This window comes from Coregonus lavaretus (assembly GCF_964263955.1).
Source record: "Coregonus lavaretus genome assembly, chromosome: 27".
Taxonomy (NCBI): domain Eukaryota; kingdom Metazoa; phylum Chordata; class Actinopteri; order Salmoniformes; family Salmonidae; genus Coregonus; species Coregonus lavaretus.
Genome location: NC_140014.1, coordinates 36,033,082 through 36,056,591, shown reverse-complemented (window position 1 = coordinate 36,056,591; position 23,510 = coordinate 36,033,082). Strand labels below are relative to the sequence as shown.

The following is a 23,510-nucleotide window of genomic DNA, read 5'->3' as shown; positions in this document are numbered from 1 at the left end:
TGTCTTGTGGGGTATGCATGGGTGTCCGAGCTGTGTGCTAGTAGTTTAAACAGACAGCTCTGTGCAATTCAGTTTGTCAACACCTCTTACAAAACAAGTAGTGATGAAGTCAATCTCTCCTCCACTTTGAGCCATGAGAGATTGACATACATATCATTCATGTTAGCTCTCAGTGTACATTTAAGGGCCAGCCACGCTGCAATGTTCTGAGCCAATTGCAATTTTCCTAAGTCCTTCTTTGTGGCACCTGACCACATGACTGAACAGTAGTCCAGGTGTGACAAAACTAGGTCCTGTAGGACCTGCCTTGTTGACAGTGTTGTCAAGAAGGCAGAGCAGCGCTTTATTATGGACAGACTTCTCCCCATTTTAGCTACTGTTGTATCAACATGTTTTGACCATGACAGTTTACAATCCAGGGTTATTCCAGGCAGTTTAGTCACCACAACTTGCTAAATCTCCACATTATTCATTACAAGATTTAGTTTAAGTTTAGGGTTTAGTGAATGATTTGTCCCAAATACAATGCTTTTAGTTTTTGAAATATTTAGCACTAACTTATTCCTTGCCACCCATTCTGAAACTAACTGCAGCTCTTTGTTAAGTGTTGCAGTCATTTCAGTCACTATAGTAGCTGATGTGTATAGTGTTGAGTCATCTGCATACATATATACACTGGCTTTACTCAAACTTTGGTTTTCCTAGACATAGCTACTATATTATGATCACTACAGCCGATGGATTTGGATTCTGCTTTAAAGCACATTTCTGCAGCATTAGTAAAGATGTGATCAATACATGTTGATGATTTAATTCCTGTGCTGTTTGTAACTACCCTGGTAGGTTGACTGATAACCTGAACCAGGTTGCAGGCACTAGTTACAGTTTGAAGATATCTCTTGAGTGGGCAGCCTGATGAAAGCCAGTCAATATTTAAATCACCCAGACAATATACCTCTCTGTTGATATCACATACATTATCAAGCATTTCACACATGTTATCCAGATACTGACTGTTAGCACTTGGTGGTCTATAGCAGCTTCCCACCAGAATGGGCTTTAGGTGAGGCAGATGAACCTGTAGCCATATCACCTCAACAGTATTTAACATGAGATCCTCTCTAAGCTTTACAGGAATGTGGATCTGAATATATATGGCAACACCTCCACCGTTGGCATTTCTGTATTTTCTGTAGATGTTATAACCATGTATTGCTACCACTGTATCATCAAAGGTATTATCTAAGTGAGTTTCAGAGATTGTCAGAATATGAATGTCATCTGTTACCAGCAAATTATTGATTTCATGAACCTTCTTTCTTAAGTTACATATGTTAACGTGGGCTATTTTTAGCACTTTTCTGGGATGCTTGATTGTTTTCATTGCTTTACTAGGAAACTTTGCAGAAGTAGGCATGCTCAAGTTATTTATGTTAGTGCAGGGTGAGCTGCACACAGTGAACTTCCTACTAGCGCACACTGCCTCAGTGCTAACAGTATAACTCTGGTTCATAGGCACATGATTACTGCATACAATAGCTGTGGGATCAGCAGAGGCATTCAGGGCAGTAAGACGGACACACATTAGGTTACTTACATTGTGTCTTCCAACTCCCCTGGGATAATGTACTGTTTATCAACCACCCTTCCAGTTTAGTAACTGGTTTCCTGTTTATAAAACACCCTTCTAGTTTGGTAACTGGTTTCCTGTTTATCGAACACCCTTCCAGTTTGGTAACTGGTTTCCTGTTTATAAAACACCCTTCTAGTTTGGTAACTGGTTTCCTATTTATCGAACACCCTTACAGTTTGGTAACTGGTTTCCTGTTTATCAAAGACCCTTTCAGTTTGGTAACTGGTTTCCTATTTATCGAACACCCTTACAGTTTGGTAACTTGTTTCCTGTTTATCAAAGACCATTCCAGTTTGGTAACTGGTTTCCTGTTTATCAAAGACCATTCAAGTTTGGTAACTGGTTTCCTGTTTATCGAACACCCTTCCAGTTTGGTAACTGGTTTCCTGTTTATCAAAGACCATTCCAGTTTGGTAACTGGTTTCCTGTTTATCGAACACCCTTCCAGTTTGGTAACTGGTTTCCTGTTTATCAAAGACCATTCCAGTTTGCTAACTGGTTTCCTGTTTATCAAGCACCCTTCCAGTTTAGTAACTGGTTTCCTGTTTATAAAACACCCTTCTAGTTTGGTAACTGGTTTCCTGTTTATCGAACACCCTTCCAGTTTGGTAACTGGTTTCCTGTTTATCAAAGACCATTCCAGTTTGGTAACTGGTTTCCTGTTTATCGAACACCCTTCCAGTTTTGGTAACTGGTTTCCTGTTTATCGCACATTTCACACAGAAATGTAATTTGCTCTTAACAAATCTAACAGCCCTCACAGGTGAGAAACATTCATATTTGACACGCACACAAACTAATCACATGCGTGCACACCAATGCCACACACATACGCATGTACGCACACACACACAGACCCTGATATTGGAGGAGATAAAGGCACTAGGATTAATCCTCTGAGGGGTGAGACCAGGACGGGTAACGTCAGCCAATCAGTGTGAGACTCAGACTGAGAAGGAGGGAGCATTCGCCAGGCGGCCTACTTAAACAACTTCAGTGAGAGAAAACATCCCAAAACCCTGACCTACTTCTGAACTTTAGCCTGTTTTCTCTCCTGAAAGCTTGGCACCAAAAAAACAGCCCAGACAGGTCTTTATGTTCTCTCCCGCAGTGGATTACATAATATAATATATAATATAATTACATCAACACACACACACCGCTGTGGCACGGACTAGGTAATCAAATATCCTTCCAGTTTGGTAACTGGTTTCCTGTTTATTAAAGACCCTTTCAGTTTGGTAAATGGTTTCCTGTTTATTAAAGACCCTTCCAGTTTGGTAAATGGTTTCCTGTTTGTCAAAGGCCCTTCCAGTTTGGTAACTGGTTTCCTGTTTATCAAAGATCTTCCAGTTTGGTAACTGCTTTCATGTTTATCAAAGACCCTTCCAGTTTGGTACTGGTTTCCTGTTTATCGCAAATTTCATACAGACATTTAAAATTGATCTCAACAAATTAAACAGCCCTAAAGAGTGAGAGAGAAAAATTAATATTCGCGACAGATTTTCATGTGAATATTCTAAGATCTGCATTAAACGATATGCACATTTTCCCACCAGAGATGCGTTTCCATCAAACGGATTCATTGCAAATAAAAAAGGGTACGTGATAATGTAGTGCACATAAAAACAACTTTTGCCGTTAAATTCTGTACCGAATGAAAAATTGAATGGGTTTCCTTCGCATTTTCAACCCTACTGATGGTTTTGTCACAAAAATGGGAGGACCTCAGAACATATCATCGCGTGACTCCCAAGTTTACTTCTATACAGTGGGGGGAAAAAAGTATTTAGTCAGCCACCAATTGTGCAAGTTCTCCCACTTAAAAAGATGAGAGAGGCCTGTCATTTTCATCATAGGTACACGTCAACTATGACAGACAAATTGAGGGAAAAAAATCCAGAAAATCACATTGTAGGATTTTTCATGAATTTATTTGCAAATTATGGTGGAAAATAAGTATTTGGTCACCTACAAACAAGCAAGATTTCTGGCTCTCACAGACCTGTAACTTCTTCTTTAAGAGGCTTCTCTGTCCTCCACGCATAACCTGTATTAATGGCACCTGTTTGAACTTGTTATCAGTATAAAAGACACCGGTCCACAACCTCAAACAGTCACACTCCAAACTCCACTATGGCCAAGACCAAAGAGCTGTCAAAGGACACCAGAAACAAAATTGTAGACCTGCACCAGGCTGGGAAGACTGAATCTGCAATAGGTAAGCAGCTTGGTTTGAAGAAATCAACTGTGGGAGCAATTATTAGGAAATGGAAGACATACAAGACCACTGATAATCTCCCTCGATCTGGGGCTCCACGCAAGATCTCACCCCGTGGGGTCAAAATGATCACAAGAACGGTGAGCAAAAATCCCAGAACCACACGGGGGGACCTAGTGAATGACCTGCAGAGAGCTGGGACCAAAGTAACAAAGCCTACCATCAGTAACACACTACGCCACAGGGACTCAAATCCTGCAGTGCAAGACGTAATAATAATAATAATATGCCATTTAGCAGACGCTTTTATCCAAAGCGACTTACAGTCATGTGTGCATACAATTTTGTGTATGAGTGGTCCCGGGGATCGAACCCACTACCTTGGCTTTACAAGCGCCGTGCTCTACCAGCTGAGCTACAGAGGACCACAGACGTGCCCCCCTGCTTAAGCCAGTACATGTCCAGGCCCGTCTGAAGTTTGCTAGAGTGCATTTGGATGATCCAGAAGAGGATTGGGAGAATGTCATATGGTCAGATGAAACCAAAATATAACTTTTTGGTAAAAACTCAACTCGTCGTGTTTGGAGGACAAAGAATGCTGAGTTGCATCCAAAGAACACCATACATACTGTGAAGCATGGGGGTGGAAACATCATGCTTTGGGGCTGTTTTTCTGCAAATGGACCAGGACGACTGATCCGTGTAAAGGAAAGAATGAATGGGGCCATGTATCGTGAGATTTTGAGTGAAAACCTCCTTCCATCAGCAAGGGCATTGAAGATGAAACGTGGCTGGGTCTTCCAGCATGACAATGATCCCAAACACACCGCCCGGGCAACGAAGGAGTGGCTTCGTAAGAAGCATTTCAAGGTCCTGGAGTGGCCTAGCCAGTCTCCAGATCTCAACCCCATAGAAAATCTTTGGAGGGAGTTGAAAGTCCGTGTTGCCCAGCGACAGCCCCAAAACATCACTACTCTAGAGGAGATCTGCATGGAGGAATGGGCCAAAATACCAGCAACAGTGTGTGAAAACCTTGTGAAGACTTAAAGAAAACGTTTGACCTGTGTCATTGCCAACAAAGGGTATATAACAAAGTATTGAGAAACTTTTGTTATTGACCAAATACTTATTTTCCACCATAATTTGCAAATAAATTCATAAAAAATCCTACAATGTCATTTTCTGGATTTCTTTTTCTCATTTTGTCTGTCATAGTTGACGTGTACCTATGATGAAAATTACAGGCCTCTCTCATCTTGTTAAGTGGGAAAACTTGCACAATTGGTGGCTGACTAAATACTTTTTTGCCCGACTGTATGATGGTTATTAAACTGAACAAAAACAAACGCAATAATTTCAACGATTTTACTGAGTTACAGTTCATATAAGAAAATCAGTCAATTGAAATAAAGGCCCTAATCTATGGATTTCACATGACTGGGAATACAGATATGCATCTGTTGGTCACAGATACCTTTTTTAAAAGGTAGGAGCGTTGATCAGAAAACCAGTCATTATCTGGTGTGACCAACATTTGCCTCATGCAGCACGACACATCTCCTTCGCATAGAGTTGAACAGGCTTTTGATTGTGGCCTGTGGAGCGTTGTCCCACTCCTCTTCAATGGCTGTGGGAAGTTGATGGATATTGGCCGGAACCGTGCACGTCGATCCAGAGCATCCCAAACATGCTCAATGGGTGACATGTTTGGTGAGTATGCAGGCCTTGGAAGAACTGGGACATTTTTAGCTTCCAGGAATTGTGTACAGATCCTTGCAACATGGAGCAGTGCATTATCATGCTGAAACATGAGGTGATGGCGGCGGATGAATGGCTCGACAATGGGCCTCAGGATCTCATCAAGGTATCTCTGTGCATTCAAATTGCCATCGATAAAATGCAATTGTGTTTGCCTGCCCATACCATAACCCCACTGCCACCATGGGGCACTCTGCTCACAACGTTGACATCAGCAAACCGCTCGCCCACATGACGCCAACTGCATGGTACAGTTGAAACCGGGATTCATCCGTGAAGAGCACACTTCTCCAGCGTGCCAGTGGCCATTGAAGGTGAGCATTTGCCCGCTGAAGTCGGTTACGACGCCAAACTGCAGTCAGGTCAAGACCCTGGAGGTGAGGAGCACGCAGTTGAGCTTCCCTGAGATGGTTTCTGTCAGTTTGTGCAGAAATTCTTCGGTTGTGCAAACCCAGTTTCATCAGCTGTCCGGGTGGCTGGTCTCAGACAATCCCGCAGGTGAAGAAGCGGGTTGTGGAGGTCCTAGGCTGGCGTGGTTACACCTGGTCTGCGGTTGTGAGGCCGTTGGACGTACTACCAAATTCTCTAAAACGACGTTTGGGCCGCTTATGGTAGAGAAATTAACATTAAATTCTCAGGCAACAGCTCTGGTGGACATTCCTGCAGTCAGCATGCCAATTACACGCTCCCACAAAACATGAGACATCTGTGGCATTGAATTGGGTGACAAAACTGCATTTTAGAGTGGCCTTTTATTGTCCCCAGCACAAGGTGCACCTGTGTAATGATCATGCTGTTTAATCAGCTTCTTGATATGCCACACATGTCAGGTGGATGGATTATCTTGGCAAAGGAGAAATGCTCACTAACAGGAATGTTAAAAAAATAGTGCACACCATTTTAGAGAAATAAGTTTTTTGTGCGTATGAAACATTTCTGGGATCTTATAAAATAATAATAATAATATAATATGCCATTTAGCAGACTCATGAAACATGGGACCAACACATTACATGTTGCGTTTATATTTTTGTTCAGTGTATATCAATATTTGCGCATAAAGGCATTTCCAACGTGATTTTACAGACACAAAAAGATCCCACCATGTCGAACAAACAAATTGTCTGTAGGCATTTATAAAATTGTCCCGGCATATCCTGTTTCCATCAGTCGTTACTTTTTCTCTCTCCATGCGTTAGGTATTTCATCCGCATGAAATGGTTGGATGGAAACCTGGTTACACACACACACACACACACACACACACACACACACACACACACACACACACACACACACACACACACACACACACACACACACACACACACACACACACACACACACACACACACACACACACACCCTGATATTGGAGGAGATAAAGGCACTAGGATTAATCCTCTGAGGGGTGAGACCAGGACGGGTAACGTCAGCCAATCAGTGTGAGACTCAGACTGAGAAGGAGGGAGCATTCGCCAGGCGGCCTACTTAAACAACTTCAGTGAGAGAAAACATCCCAAAACCCTGACCTACTTCTGAACTTTAGCCTGTTTTCTCTCCTGAAAGCTTGGCACAAAAAAAAACATGATAAGATACAAGAAAAAAAGAACTCTGCAATTTAACAGCCCAGACAGGTCTTTATGTTCTCTCCCGCAGTGGATTAAATCAACACACACACACACACACACACGAAAAGGTGTGGGCAATATCTTGATTTCAACTGGTTAATGTGTATTTCAGATCTAATTTGAAATATATCACATGCAGTCTAGCCCATCAGAATATATTGGCAGTAGCCATATAAATATAATTAATAAAACAGATTGCCGAGTGCCTTTGCACCTTCTAGTCATTCTATTTCTATTGCAGTAGTCTGGGGACAGACAGTCTGTCAGCCACCGAGCTGAACAGCATCCTGTTCGCTCGCTTGCACACACACACAACCTGAAGTAGCATCCTGTTAGTGTTTATCTTTTGAGAGGGAGAGGGGGGATGAGGACAGCTCCAACCCCCTCCAGCCTGCTGGCTGTCTTCTCCTGGATCTGTTCCCGCTTGGCCTGCCTCATCTGCCCCAGTTCCCCCAGCAGGAGGCCCTCTCTCTGCTGCAGCTCGACGATCAGTGAGGAGGCCTGTACTTGGACCCTCACTGTGCCTGTCCCAGACACCCTGCCTGGCAGCACTGCCCCACCACAGGCTTGTAGGAGCACAGACCCTGGCCTACGATGCCGGTGGTGGTTGGGAAGTGGCTGTGGCCCCTGGAGACTTGGCCTGTAACTGCAGCAAAAAGATGTAGGGGTTGAAGTATTGGGCTCAGCCAAGCCCTGTAGCCTGAGAGCCACTCTCCTCTCAATCTCCTCCAACTCCTCAACGTCTTTAAGAACACTCTGCGCTTTTCTGGTCTGTCGGGAAAGAAGAAATGAAACATTGACAAACAGTCAAGTGAAATGAATTGCTGGATAACGCTGCCTCTTTCAGTATATCATCTGAGACAATTACTTCTTACTAAAATGTTTTTATCTCTAAAACAAATGACAGCTAGGCCCCGGCAGCATTTCATGAACACTGATGACTCTCATGGGGAAGGAGTGTGTGATGCGTGTGCCTGTGCTTACGCATGAGTGCATTCATGAGCGATAACGGGTGAGAATTTGGCAGACATTTTGATATTGCACCAGACACTTCACACATTAGTGTCGAGAGAGAGAGAATGAACGAGAGAGAATAATTGATGTAGCCTATATTATTAGGTGACCTAGATGTGCTGATTGTGGGGTTAGTAATAATTCCCAGCTGTATCAGTGTAATGATATGAATAAAAGTGGAAGCTATGCAAGCCTAGAGTCTGGAGAGAAGCAATAAGCAAATAGGCAATATAGCATAATGAAATGTAATGCTGCTCACAAAAGCGCAGATTTAGGCATTCATATTCCAAATGAAAGAGCTCAATACATAAGACACTTCAATTGACAAAATTATTCCTGAAAATGATTTCCCAAAGAAAACCAGCGAGAGAGAGAGGAACAGGAGCACAGATTGCCATCAGACACACTCCCACTTGTACTGCATAACGCAAGTCCTCCAGAACATTGAAGTTCCCTCTTTTTGTTCTGACAAATTATCTTTCTCAAATGTCCTAAAAAAAGAAATCCTCTCTTCTCCTCCTTCAGTCCAATGACCTGAAAGAACTGACGAGGTGAAAGCCAATCTAATGATGAGCTTCCACCATATTGTTTTCACCTGTCCGGTCTTTTCCAATCAGTGAAGACAGGAGATGAGGAGAGGATGGAATTTCAGACTATTTATAAAAAGCCAACCAGCCAAATGCCTATTCCCTGCCAGTTGGTACTCACCTGCCGTGTGAGGGCGTGTCTTACCTGTCTTGTGTGTGTGTCCTTCAGCCCTGTCTGCAGCCTCAGCAGCATATTGTCCAGTCGTTCCAGACCCTCCTTGTCCTTGTAACTGTAGGGAAAGCACCTATTGACAACCTGGTGTACAGGTGACATGTTCTCCACAGTGTCCTCCTCTCTCAGGTCTGAGAGCTGGCTATCCACCACACTATCCTACAGAGAGAGGGAGGGGGAAAGGGAGGAAGGAGAGAGGAGAGAAGGAAAGAGAGGGTTGAGAAAGAGAGAAAAAGAGAGTAATGCCTCAAGAGTTTTGTTATTAAATTAAAGCTACAATATGTAACCTTTTGGGTGACCCGACCAAATTCACATAGAAATGTTGTTATAGAGCTGTCATTCTCATTGAAAGCAAGTCTAAGAAACGGTAGATCTGTTCTATGTGCGCTACTTCTATGCTTCCCGTTCTTAAGTTTCCGTATTGTACACCAGCTTCAAACAGCTGAAAATACAATATTTTTTGTTAAGGGAAAATATATTTCACAGCGGTTTAGGTGGTACAATGATTCTCTACACTACACTTGCTTGTTTTGTCACATAAACTGAAATTAGGCAAACCAGGAAATGGCGTGTAATAATAACAAAACCCTTGATTTTCTCTGAGCTCCTCCTTTCACTCTATGCTGCAATCAGGAGCTTTTGTCAGGATCAGACTTCCTGTGTAATTGCAGCTCTCGTCCAATATTGATCCATGTGGGTCTAGTGCTAATCAACAGCCCAGCAGCAGCCTCCCTCAGGCAGAGTCCAGAAACAGACATACTCAAGGCGCCGTCCCAAATGGCACCATATGGGGCCCTGGTCAAAAGTAGTATGCTATATAGGGAATAGGGTTCCATTTGGGACGCATCCCATGACTGTGAGGATGAATGAACTCCATACAGGCTTATGGCAGACTCTCTACACTAACCCTCCAACAGATAACGATACATCATAGACCAGGTCCTGGAGTCTCCATACATTCAACACATACACTGAACAAAATATAAACGCAACATGTAAAGTGTTGGTCCCACGTTTCATGAGCTGAAATAAAAGATCCCAGAAATGTTACATATGCACAAAAAGCTTCTTTCTCAAATATGTTGTGCACAAATTTGTTTCCATCCCTGTTACTGAGCATTTCTCCTTTGCCAAGATAATCCATCTACCAAACAGGTGTAGTATATCAAGAAGCTGATTAAACCGCATGATCATTACACAGGTGCACCTGGTGCTGGGGACAATAAAAGGCCACTCTAAAATATGCAGTTTTTTCACACAACCGGCATCTTCACCTGCGGGATCATCTGAGACCAGCCACCCGGACAGCTGATGAAACTGTGGATTTTCACAACTGAAGAATTTCTGCACAAACTATCAGAAACCGTCTCAGGGAAGCTCATCTGCGTGCTTGTCGTCCTCACCAGGGTCTTGACCTGACTGCAGTTCGGCGTCGTCACCGACTTCAGTGGGCAAATGCTCACCTTCGACGGCCACTGGCACGCGGGAGAAGTGTGCTCTTCACAGATGAATACCAGTTTCAACAGTACTGGGCAGATGTCAGCGTTTACAGCGTCGTGTGTGCGAGCGGTTTGCTGATGTCAACGTTGTGAACAGAGTGCCCCATGGTGGTGGTGGGGTTATGGTATGGGCAAGCATAAGCTACGGAAAATGAACACTATTGTATTTTACCGATGGCAATTTGAATGCACAGAAATACCATGATGAGATCCATTGTTGTGCCATTCATCTGCTGCCATCACCTCTTGTTTCAATATGATAATGCACGGCCCCATGTTGCAAGGATCTGTACACAATTCCTGGAAGCTGATAATGTCCCAGTTCTTCCACGGCTTGCATACTCACCAGACATGTCACCCATTGAGCATGTTTGGGATGCTCTGGATCGAGGTGTACGACAGCGTGTTCCAGTTCGGGCCAATATCCAGCAACTTCGTACAGCCATTGAAGAGGAGTGGGACAACGTTCCACAGGCCACAATCAACAGCTTGATCAACTCTATGCGAAGAAGATGTGGCGCCCTGCATGAGGCAAATTGTGGTCACACCAGATACTGACTGGTTTTCTGATCCACGCCCTACTTTATATATTTCTAAGGTATCTGTGACCAACAGATGCATATCTGTATTCTCAGTAGGGCTGACCCCGACCCAAAAAAATCTTGGTAGACCAGGAGTCGATTGGTTGACATTTTTTACATGTGCATTTTTCTATTGATATAGATAGATATATATATATATATATACACACATACATACATACATACACATCCTGTGTTTTAATTAAATCAACTATATGCACTAAGCTTGTCTGATGCTTTAAGCACAATGTTTGGTTAAATAATTAAGACACACAAATGACTAGAGGGAGCCGAAAGCAACCGATTTGATTGTGCCGCCTGGCTCAGACTTGCTGCTCTGTGTAAAAGAAAAATGACAGCGAGTGACTGTGTGCCTAGCACCCGTTGTCTCTCTCTCCTCCCTGCTGCAGCGACCACCACAGAACATCAGTGTGTATAGGGCTGTACGTGTTGCTGAACCTGCAACATAATTAGAGCCATTTCTGAATGAAAAGTTGTTACCGATATCCCTAATTTGTTTAGGAAAAACATTCCCTATTCCCTCAACCCTTGCTCTCTTTACGTGAAACATGTAAGCATCGCATGCGACCAAGAGGGCCTGACATATAGCCTATCATAATCACATCAATAAATTGGTTATAACAAACTCCGAACACAGTAATGTCGACAGCAAAATCGATGTGGAGGACGTGAAAAAGAAACTCGAAACGGGCGAATGTTTACTGTTTGCTCAGGAGGGAAAGGGGAAGTCAGATGTGTGGAAGACATTTGACTTAGTTGTGGAAACTACTGGAGATCAAGAAAAAGGAGGGTATAGGAGCAAGCACTGCGTGAGTAGTGTGTGCCAAACAGTTGCTGTTAGATTTTCAATATTATTATTTTTTCTGACCATTTGGAACAGTGTAAACAACACTAAATAAATAAGTGTATCAGAGAGTCCGTTCTAACAACAACAAAAAAATATATAAAGCCTTTATTACAGCAGACTAAAAACAGTTGCACGCATTCCTGAATTGCGGTTTATTTATTGTTTAGGCTAATTATTCATTTTTTTACATTTTAGTCATTTAGCAGACGCTCTTATCCAGAGCGACTTACAGTTAGTGAGTGCATACATTTTCATACTGGCCCCCCGTGGGAAACGAACCCACAACCCTGGCGTTGCAAGCGCCATGCTCTACCAACTGAGCTACAGGGGACCTTCAAAGCTCCTTTTGTTATTTAATTTAAAACTAAAATGTTTGATTGCATTTCAAAGCATGAATGTCTCGTATGCTGTGCATGAACGAATGAATGATTGATTGATACAGTAGCCTATATATTGAAATATAGGCCTAAGTAAGTTACGGTATTAAGACTAAACAGGATGTGCTCTTAGGCCTACAGCTCAATAGTGGTTATACAAGGCTACTATACAAAGCCTACTAATGATAACGACATTACTTATTATTATAATGATCATAATAATAACTGTAATAATAACAATAAGAAGGAGATCTAGAGAGAGTAGGGTATAGGAGCGAGAGCTGTGTGCATACTATGTGTGACAAACAGGTGCTGTTAGATTACAATATCGTTTTTCTGCCTGTTTGGAACAGTGTAAACAACACTAAATACATTATAAGTAATACCAGTCTGTTCTAACGAAAACAAATTGTAAAACCTTTATTACAGCATAGAAAAGATTAAAAACAGCAGAATCTGTGAAATTGCTTTATCCGACATTGCTGTTGCATGAGGCTTGGTGCTCACGGAATCAGTAGGCTATTAAACAAACACTCAAACAGGCAACAGAAGCAGCATCTGTCTTATTTCTGTTGATATATATGGATGATTTATAAAGCCAGGCACATTTAACAGTTAGGCTATTGATTATAGAACTAATTAAGTTGGGGTTTGCCCTCTCCTCAATTTTCTTAGACAATTAGGCTAAGCCCTATTGACATGGGACTAGTATTACTAGAGAACATTAGTTATGTAATTATTACCTCGGAATGTCCACTATTCCAGAGGACGATTCAAACGGGATTCGTTTTTTCCAAACTGCCCCCTGTAATTCTTAATTTTTTTCCAATAAATTGACAGTTATGACGGAAGCCTGGAGGTTTTTTTCTAGGCGATAACATGGCTACACTGATAACTCAAGCTTGGATCCCAAGTTTCTAAACCATCTTTGGTAAAGTGTCGCCATAATATTTGAATTGAGGAAGTGTGATCATAATCATTAGGATATTTTAGCGATCCCCAGTAGACCTCCTAAATCCCCCCAGCCTTCAGATGTGAGCTAAACAGTGCACTTGCACTTGAGATGCGTTTTAAGGCTATGGATGAGAAAGTTAACTCATCATTTCCAAACATTTAGGTCAGTTGTATGCTGCTTTGCGATCTATTAACAGCGCAATATTCTTTACTGATGCATTTGGCAATATTCAATTCATAAGCACAAAACATATTTTAAAAAGCATTCACTGAAAGTTGATACATGTAGGCCCTTCATATATAGTTTATGCGCAGCACTTCCTTCAATTTATCGAATCAGTTGGTTTTTTCTTACTCAAACTGTGAGCAACACCTGTCAAACGCAGACATTTCTCTCAAAACACAGGGATGTTGATTCGCACAGTACTAGTATTATCAGAGGACCTTGAAGTTCACCAAAAAACAGTAGGTTACTCTGGCTGGAATTGTTACTCTCCTGTCATGTATAAATTACTGACACGGCAGATTCGGACCTGACTAAAATGACAGAAGTGGTGTTTTGTGCTTGTGCACATAATTACATTACCCGACTCTCCCAGTAAAACAAATCACATCCGAATAGGGTTTAAGGCAAGGGATGTTTCCTCGTCTCTGCTGCTGCTGCCTCCGCCACATTGTTCTCAATCCCAATATACTGGTTCATTTAGCTATTATGCACATAGCAACATAGGGAAAGGTGCCAATTCTACGGCGCACTGAAGATTATGTTTCAGAACGGCAGACAGTGACCATATCCAACGCGGGCGAAAGCGCATTTGTTATTTTAGTCCTCTGCTCTTGTCCTTCTAGACCCGTCTGCTGCCTTTGATACAGTGAACCATCAGATCCTCCTCTCCACCCTCTCCGAGCTGGGCATCTCCGGCGCGGCTCACTCCTGGATTGCGTCCTACCTGACCGGTCACCCCTACCAAGTGGCGTGGCGAGAAGCTGTCTCCGCACCACGTGCTCTCACCACTGGTGTCCCCCAGGGCTCAGTTCTAGGCCCTCTCCTTTTCTCCCTATACACCAAGTCACTTGGCTCTGTCATATCCTCACATGGCCTGTCCTATCATTGCTACGCTGACGATACACAACTAATCTTCTCCTTTCCCCCTTCTGATAACCAGGTGGCGAATCGCATCTCTGCATGTCTGGCCGACATATCAGTATGGATGACGGATCACCACCTCAAGCTGAACCCTGGCAAGACGGAGCTGCTCTTCCTCCCGGGGAAGGACTGCGCGTTCCATGATCTCGCCATCACGGTTGACAACTCCGTTGTGTCCTCCTCCCAGAGTGCGAAGAGCCTTGGCGTGACCCTGGACAACACCCTGTCGTTCTCCGCTAACATCAAGGCGGTGACCCGATCCTGCAGGTTCATGCTCTACAACATTCGGAGAGTACGACCCTGCCTTACACAGGAAGCGGCACAGGTCCTAATCCAGGCACTTGTCATCTCCCGTCTGGATTACTGCAACTCGCTGTTGGCTGGGCTCCCTGCCTGTGCCATTAAACCCCTACAACTCATCCAGAATGCCGCAGCCCGTCTGGTGTTCAACCTTCCCAAGTTCTCTCACGTCACCCCCCTCCTCCGCACACTCCACTGGCTTCCAGTTGAAGCTCGCATCCGTTACAAGACCATGGTGCTTGCCTATGGAGCAGTGAGGGGAACGGCACCTCCGTACCTTCAGGCTCTGATCAGTCCCTACACCCAAACGAGGGCATTGCGTTCATCCACCTCTGGCCTGCTGGCTCCCCTTCCTCTGCGCAAGCATAGTTCCCGCTCAGCCCAGTCAAAACTGTTCGCTGCTCTGGCACCCCAATGGTGGAACAAGCTCCCTCACGACGCCAGGACAGCAGAGTCACTCACCACCTTCCGGAGACATTTGAAACCCCACCTCTTTAAGGAACACCTGGGATAGGATAAAGTAATCCTTCTACCCCTCCACCCCCCCCAAAAAAAAAAAAAAAAATAGGATAATTGTAAAGTGGTTATCCCACTGGCTATAGGGTGAATGCACCAATTTGTAGTCGCTCTGGATAAGAGCGTCTGCTAAATGACGTAAATGTGCCCTTGAGCAAGGCACTTAACCCTAATTGCTCCTGTAAGTCGCTCTGGATAAGAGCGTCTGCTAAATGACTAAAATGTAAAATGTAAATAAAATATTAGATTTATTAGTGTTGCACCATTATTCTTACATAATATAACCATTTACAATCTCAGTATAAAATAGAGTGATGGACTGTGCCATTCCCGTGGCCTCCGCAATGGATTAGTCGACTGAGACAGGCGAGAATCAGACAGGTGTCTTGTGCACCATAAAAAAATTACAAAAATCTCAGTCAACCAACAGCCTATCGACCAAACAATCAACTAAATGGGGTCAGCCCTAGTTGTAAAGTTTTTTTCTAAAGTCTTTATTACAGTAAAGACTAAAAACTGTCACATTTATTTGTGAATGTAATTTCCGAAAATGGAACAAATTAAGCCTATTTATTGTTTACACTAATTATTCAATGGTCACTTTGTTATTTTATTTTAAAACTAAAATGCTTGATTGCATTTCAAATCATGAATGACTCGTATGCTGTGTGATGATATGAATGAATAATTGATTGATACAGTAGCCTATATAAGTATTGAAATATAGGCCTAAGTAAGTTACGGTATCAATACTAAACAGGATGCACTCTTGGGCATACAGCTCCATGATGGTTTTACAAGGCTGTGATACTAAGACTACTAATGATAATGACATTACTTATTATTATAATGATGATCATATAATAATAATAATAATAATAACAACAATAAGAAGGAGATCAAGGAAAAAGGAGTGTTATTATTATAAATATAGTTTTTCTACAATTTGGAACAGTGTAAACACTAAATCAATTATAAATGATACCAGTGAGGCTGTTCTAACAAAAATAAGTGTAAAGCTTTTACTACAGCACAGCAAAGATTAAAAACTGCCAGATTTGTGAAATTGTTGCGTGAGGCTTGGTGCTCAAGGAATCAGTAGGCTATTAAACAAACACTCAAACAGGCAACAGAAGCAGCATCTGTCTTATTTATGTTGATATATATGGATGATTTATAAAGCCAGGCACATTTAACAGTTAGGCTATTGATTATAGAACTAATTAAGTTGGGGTTTCCTCTCTCCTCACTTTTCTTAGACAATAAGGCAAGGGCTGTTTTCTCATCTCCTCATTTTGCTGCTGCCTCCATTGTTCTCAACACCAATATGCTGGTTAACTTTGCTATTATGCACATAGCAACATGGTCTAGGAAAAGGCGCCAATTCAACAGCGCCCTGATGTGTTTAAGAACCGTGGACAGCGACCACTATCCAGCGAGGGAGAAAGCGCATTTGTTATAAAATAATTTGTTGCACCATTGTTCTTCCATAATATAACCATTTACAATTTCAGTATCACATGTCTTAGAGTGATGGACTGTGCCATCCCTGTGGCCTCCACAATGGATCAGTCCACTCTGACAGGAGCCAATCAGACAGGTGTCTTGTACACCATTATAATTTTTTTGCTACTGCTGGACTAAAGAAATCTCAGTCGACCAACAGCCTACCGACCAAACAATCCACCAGTCAACTAAATGGGTTCAGCCCTAATTCCCAGTCATATGAAATCCATAGATTAGCCAAAACGGATTTCCTTATATGAACTGTAACACAGTAAAAATGTTGTTCAGTGTATTATAAACTGGGTACTATGGGTCCTGTATGCTGATTGGCTGAAACAGCATTTCTGCCATTTGCATGTCAGATAAAATATACCACTGCTATGATGCTAAAATATTTATGTTCGTAACCAGTTTATTATTCCTCCTATAGGTCTCCAGTAGAGCTTGAAATTAGTAAATTCTGAAACTGATCATTAATTCACATTTGATCTATATAAAATCTTGAAAGTTATTCCCAGATATGCAAAAAAAAAATGTTTAACCTATTTTCAAGCGATAAGACAGTGAACAGCAACACTAGCGAGTTAACAATTGGGACGTATTACATTTCTCACCAAAGGTAACAAAGGCTTTATTTTTTTATTTAAAATGGAATGGCTTTGAGGTGGATTAAAGTACTAGCTTAAATTATTTTCACATTACTGTAATCGACTGCACTTTAGCTGAAAACCCTAGGAGTCCGACTGTGGGTTTCAAACATACTGATAGAAACACCATGAAAGGAAGCGGTTTTTGTTTTACTTTAGGGAAAACACTCAAAGGACTTCTGATACATGTATTTCTAATGAAACTGCACTTCATTTTGAACTATCACAATCCTCAAATCCACATCTCTGTGATCTGAATGCAAAGAGGGAAGCAGAGTAGAGTGACTATTGCCAAAAACATCTCCTCTCCATGGAGCCTCTCTTTATAACTTCATGTCAATCTGAATAAGTCAGACAGACTTCAGAGATTAGACCTCAGAACAGTAGTGAATCATTCTGTCAGACACTGCAGAGGTAGTTAAGGAGTGGGAGGAAGAGGATACAGGTAGACGCAGACTACCTTGAAACTTTTCAAAGGTACTACCGGGAAAGAGCAGATTAGAAGGAGGCTATTAGTTGCTTAATAATAATGTTGGTTTTCCTTTAAAAAAACTAAATGACATGCAAAACCTAGTCAAGTACAATGTGTAGAGTAGACAGAACATATTAAAGGACTGGTTAAAAGCAGTGCTAAGGCACTGAGGAGAGAGAAGAAGCTCTACCACTACCATCCAGCACCAGAAGAGTGGCTCCTGTCTCTTCCACTCCAGGTAGGCCTCCAACAGCTGACTGAGAGCCTGTAGACCCTCCACCTCCTGCAACACACAGACAGACGGGGGACATTCCTTTAACCCAGCCTGCCTCACTCACTGTGCAACACACACAGACAGGAGACATTCAGCTCATAATTAATGCTCTCAAAAACCCTGATTGGTTTAACAATGTTACCTGTCTTGTCTTTTCTTCAAAACATCTGCATGTTTATTTGATTTAATCTGCTACTGAGCTGAACTCTATGGCCTACTTTAGTTTCTGCCAGGCATGTTTCCCTCTGAGTGTTACTCCATCTCCCCAGGTGCAGGTAGTTACTGACTCTCCCCTGTGTGTTCTTGATGTGTTGCTAATATTATAATAATATATGCCATTTAGCAGACGCTTTTATCCAAAGCGACTTACAGTCATGTGTGCACACATTTTAAGAACGGGTGGATCCGGGAATCGAACCCACTACCCTGGCGTTGCATGCGCCATACTCTACCAACTAGTGTTACACGGTATACCAAAACCTCTGTAATTTTTCGATACAAAAACATGGTTCGGTACTATAATTTTTGTTATGTTTGGTACTTCTGTCAAATGTGTCTCACGTGATTGAGAGGATCAAGTGTGTCGATCAGTGCAGCCCCTTTATAGTGTGAAGAGCAAAGTACCTGCTCCTCTTCCTCAATCATTACTAGAGTTGTCTGGGCTGCATTACCTCCCCACTCATGATGCACAGAAGTTAACATGCTTGAATAATGCAACAAGGTATGTAGAAATACTGAAACTGTTCATTACTGTTTGCAGAACAATGTCCATACAGGCTAGAACACTTACAATGCAAAACAATAGCGGTAGCTTCCAGCTTTAATTGTAGGCTAACTTTCCTTGTTAGCTTAGGCTACATTTACATTTACATTTTAGTCATTTAGCAGACGCTCTTATCCAGAGCAACTTACAGTTAGTGAATGCATACATGTATTATTATTTTATTTTTTCATACGAACCCACATCCCTGCCGGCCAAACCCTCCCCTACCTTGGACGACAGCTGAATTCACTACCCTCGTACTTTGTTTGTGACCATAATATGCGGATTTCAAAGTTGATTGTTACCAAAAATGTTATTAATTCACTTAGTCTCCCTCACCACCAAAAACTCATTCACTTCATCTCCCTCGCCTCCCGTCTGGTTTCCACTAGATTCCATAGCCAAAGTCAGATTCCACAGCCACATTCTGCCTTGCAAATGACGTCATTACTTTCTTAAAGAGACTATGCACACTTTCATTAAATAAGAGATTGCTTCTTCTATGCAAATGTTGTTGATCAGTACAATAAAATAATATGTTCTCCTAGCAGTTGCCAATAAAATAAGTCCTAAATGGAAGGGATTGTTTGTCATCTGTAGCCCCATGAAATCAGCTAAAACAAGCTCAATAACTCAATGCATGCACACACTATTGAATACTTTGCATTACCTGTATTATGAATAGACCTAGGCTAAATCTTGATTTACCCAGGTATTTTGTATTTATTTTTGTACTTTTACCCCTTTTTCTCCTCAATTTCGTGATATCCAATTGGTAGTTACAGTCTTGTCCAATCGCTGCAACTCCCGTACGGAGAGGCGAAGGTCGAGAGCCATGCGTCCTCCAAAACAAGACCCTGCCTAGCCGCACTGCTTCTTGACACACTGCTCACTTAACCCGGAAGCCACCCGCACCAATGTGTCGGAGGAAACACTGTACAACTGGCGACCGAAGTCAGCTTGCAGGAGCACGGCCCGCCACAAGGAATCGCTAGAGCACGATGGCACAAGGAAATCCAGGCCGGCCATACCCTCCCCTGACCCGGACAAAATAAATGATTACAATTATGTTGTTTTGTAGTTAGATTGGTAAAAAACAAAGTCAAATTGAATGTATGATTGTATAATTGATTCAATGAATGTCTCTTTTTCTTCAAATGTAATGATATTGAACTCAAAAGACACCCAACGACTGAAGAGAGCAGTAGCTGAGTTTATCTGTCTGGATCAATTGCCATTGTGTGACTTTGGCTAATCCACCTTTTTTTGTGTGGTATCGATTATCGTGATGGTATCGAGTATTGTGATACTAAACCTGGTATCGAAGTCAAAATTCTGTTATCGTGACAACACTACTACCAACTGAGCTACAGAGGACACCAGTGCTCCCTGGCTGGCATTGGTACAAAGTACTGTGTCGGTCAAGGGCTAAGTAAGGGTACAGGATGATCCTCCCTGTGGAGCTTTCCAGCTATTAGAGAAACAAAGGAGGTAAGATCTCTCTCTCTCTCTCTGGCTCCGTCTCTGCACATCACTCACATCTCTCCCAGGAGGGCTGCACCAGGGCCTTCACTACTTATAGGGTCAAAACACACTCAGGGAGGCACAGACTCTTTGGTCGTGTCTAGATTTTGGTTTCCCTCCCTTTCAGAAAACAAGCACTCAAAAATACATATTTCTCCTTGTCTCTCACTTTCTCTCCTCCTGCCCTTCCTAGTACTGACTCCCACTGCAACGAACCTTTAGAAACACCTGTTACATGGGGAGGATGTATCCCTTAAACCCTGCTGCTTAAAAGATCTCTCACTTTAAGGAAAAGGCTTTTGTTCCTCAACCAACTCGGATTTCTTGCCTGTTATCTGACATCTAAAGTGTGGAGAGTTTCAGTGGAGGAAGGATATCCTTTTATCTCATCAGCAATGTTTGCCAGAACTCTTTACAAAGAGGAAATAGGTATACAATGCATCCCCTTCCTCATCTGTGATCTGTGGTTTGTAGTTTGCCTGTGTCTGGTGACGGTAGTGGTGTTGGACAAGATGGGGGCAGGATGATCAGTCACCTTTTTCAGGGCAGTTGAGCACATGCTGTGACGGGCGTCAGAAGAAGAGGGCTGGGAGGTGGACGTGGAGGGTTTGGTGCTGGAGGAAAGGACCTAAGAAAATAGGAGGCAGAGGCTATGGTGGTTATCCATTTCACCAGAACACACAGATTGAGAGACATTGGAACAAACCAGTATGATGAGAATGATGTTCACGCTCCATTGGTTGCATTATTGTAAAGCGGCTTTGGGTTTTAGAAAAGTGTTATAAAAATGTGATGTATTATTATGGTCCAGGTTGAATGACTTGCCTGGTGAAGGAGTCTAGCTCTTTCCTCTTGAATGGAGAGCAAGCTCCGCCACTGGAACCTGAGTTTCCCGTACTGCCATTGGAGTCTCCTGAGGAGCCTGTCTTCCTTCAGGCCTCCTTGGCCATCCACAGCCCCAAGGGAGCCTCCCTCTCTGGGGCTACTCAGTGAGACCTGAGATAAAGAGGAGAGGAGTGCCTTTACCTCTCCCTCTGACAATCACGACCAAAGGCTTGAGTCTAGAGAGGAAAGGTTTGTCTGGAGAGCACTCCAAAAGACAGATCCATCTCAACATCTTCAAAGTAGAGGGATCATAGGGTAATTACATGGCATGTTTTTTCTCTTTAAATATTCATGGAATTTAGAATGATTTTCAGACGAGGGTGATTGGTGGGGTTTAAGTGTTTAATACCAGAACGTAAGAGACAACTGATTATTTATTTATGCGAAAGGGGGAAAATGTTTTTTGTTCTCTCATCTCCTTCCACTTACAGACATATTTCTAGTTCTAGTTCTGAGTCAGATGCTCATCATCAGCAGAGCAACACTGCCACCTGCTGGACAGATATGGGACTGCTCCTTCAAATATGAGTGGATTTTATTCAGACAAAAATATATTTTGTTATAAGACTTATAAGACTTGTATAAGAACCTCACCGTGGGTGGGAGTGAGAGGATATCCAGCTCCAGGGATCTTGCTCTCAGAAGGGCCTCCAGCAGGCTCCCTGAAGACAGCACCCACCCAAACGCCACCAGCAGCTCTCGGCTCCCAACTTCACTCCTGGGACTGAGCCTGGCAGTCGTCACAACAATCCAGCTAGCACCGTAACCACACTGCCAGAGTGCCTCTCTCACATGGCTGTCTGCAAAGACACAATCACAATGATACATTGAAGACAGAGTATAAAATTGACATAATAGCTCAAATTGACACTACTCATACAGCACATGCACTCCTCCATAAACAATTACACTTACCCAAGTCTGAAAGTGTTGTGCAAGAACATTCCAGTAGCAGTGCTTTCAGAAGAACACTATGAAGGAGCTTCCAGAACTCCACCACCTGAAATACAGATTCCAAGGTAAGCAACCACCTGATGACTAAGGTAGATAAACAAATATCCCTCCAGTCATATAGCAAGGCTACGGTCACCTTCGTCCACCTGTCAAAGTAGCCTTATAATTAGGGACAGTGTGTGTCGTTCATATAATATAGCTCTGGTCCAAGCACATGCGTCGTATTCAAATGCAGCCCCAATAACCGACGCGTGGACCAGAGTTTGGCGGAGAGCTCAAAAGTCGTTTATTTTGTATTATTATGAAATGACAGCCTGCACAGACAGAGACATTTTTACCAGCACTAGCAACATCTGTACTTCGGCGAGTTACAAAAGTATATTGAATTCATTCACTAAACAGCGCACAGACAACTCGTTGTTGTCGTCGTGCGATGAACCAGAACCAGCTAGCTAATTTCCTAACTCACCACATCCTCTCCTTTGTTGAACTTGGCCCGTCTGAACGTTTCTGCACTAGGTACACACTCCAAGCCTAGTGAAAATAGAAGTTTACAAAGTGATTCAATCACTTCTTTAGCTTTGACACTCTTTTCACGTTGCATTTCAAGCTTTGTGGATAAGGCGATTCTTCAATTTGCCCGGTGACGCTAAAAACTTCCGGGTAGTACAGTCGTCATAGCTTCACCTCCGCATTTGGGTAAATCTGCACTTCTGATTGGGTAGTAAATATAACGTTAACTGACACTGGTCATATTCAACGAGTGTTTCGTTTTTGTGAATTCATCAGTTATGTTCTGGGAACAAAAGGCCACTCTAAAATGTGCTGTTTTGTCACACAACACAATGCCACAGATGTCTCACATTTTTAGGGTATGTGCAATTTGCATGCTGACTACAGGAATGTCCACCAGAGCTATTGCCAGATAATTGAATGTTCTGAAACAAAGCTGAAAATGTCCCAGTTCTTCCATGGCCTGAATACTCACCAGACATGTCACCCATTGAGCAACTTGGGATGCTCTGGGTCGACGTGTATGACAGGGTGTTCCAGATCCCACCAATATCCAGCAACTTCACACAGCCATTGAAAAGTGGGAAAACATTCCACAGGCCACAATCAACAGCCTGATCAACTCTTATGTGAAGGAGTTGATTCGCACTGCATGAGGCAAATGGTGGTCACACCAGATACTGACTGGTTTTCTGATCCACACCCCTACCTTTT

At 42.7% G+C, this 23,510-nt stretch overlaps 1 protein-coding gene across 4 annotated transcripts; it reads right to left on the bottom strand.

Moving 5' to 3' along the window:
- Positions 1–2,708: 2,708 nt before the first annotated feature.
- On the bottom strand, positions 2,709–22,971 carry tedc1 (tubulin epsilon and delta complex 1). 4 transcript variants are annotated; one of them, XR_014610014.1, is made up of 9 exons: positions 22,753–22,971; positions 22,245–22,329; positions 21,924–22,129; positions 21,270–21,440; positions 20,980–21,072; positions 18,080–18,166; positions 8,990–9,175; positions 7,248–8,014; positions 2,709–2,724 (listed from the first exon to the last, which is right to left on the bottom strand). XR_014610014.1 is itself a non-coding variant. In XM_084143838.1 (8 exons), the coding sequence occupies exons 1-8, from the start codon at positions 22,885–22,887 to the stop codon at positions 7,583–7,585; spliced, it is 1,395 nt and encodes a 464-aa protein (XP_083999964.1). In that variant the 5' UTR covers positions 22,888–22,951; the 3' UTR covers positions 6,622–7,582. The 4 variants fall into 4 exon arrangements, 2 of the variants coding, with proteins under 2 accessions (XP_083999964.1, XP_083999965.1); XR_014610015.1 differs by having other exon boundaries at positions 2,710–2,724; positions 7,248–7,889; positions 22,753–22,951; XM_084143838.1 differs by lacking the exon at positions 2,709–2,724 and having other exon boundaries at positions 6,622–8,014; positions 22,753–22,951.
- Between the last annotated feature and the right edge of the window lie 539 nt (positions 22,972–23,510).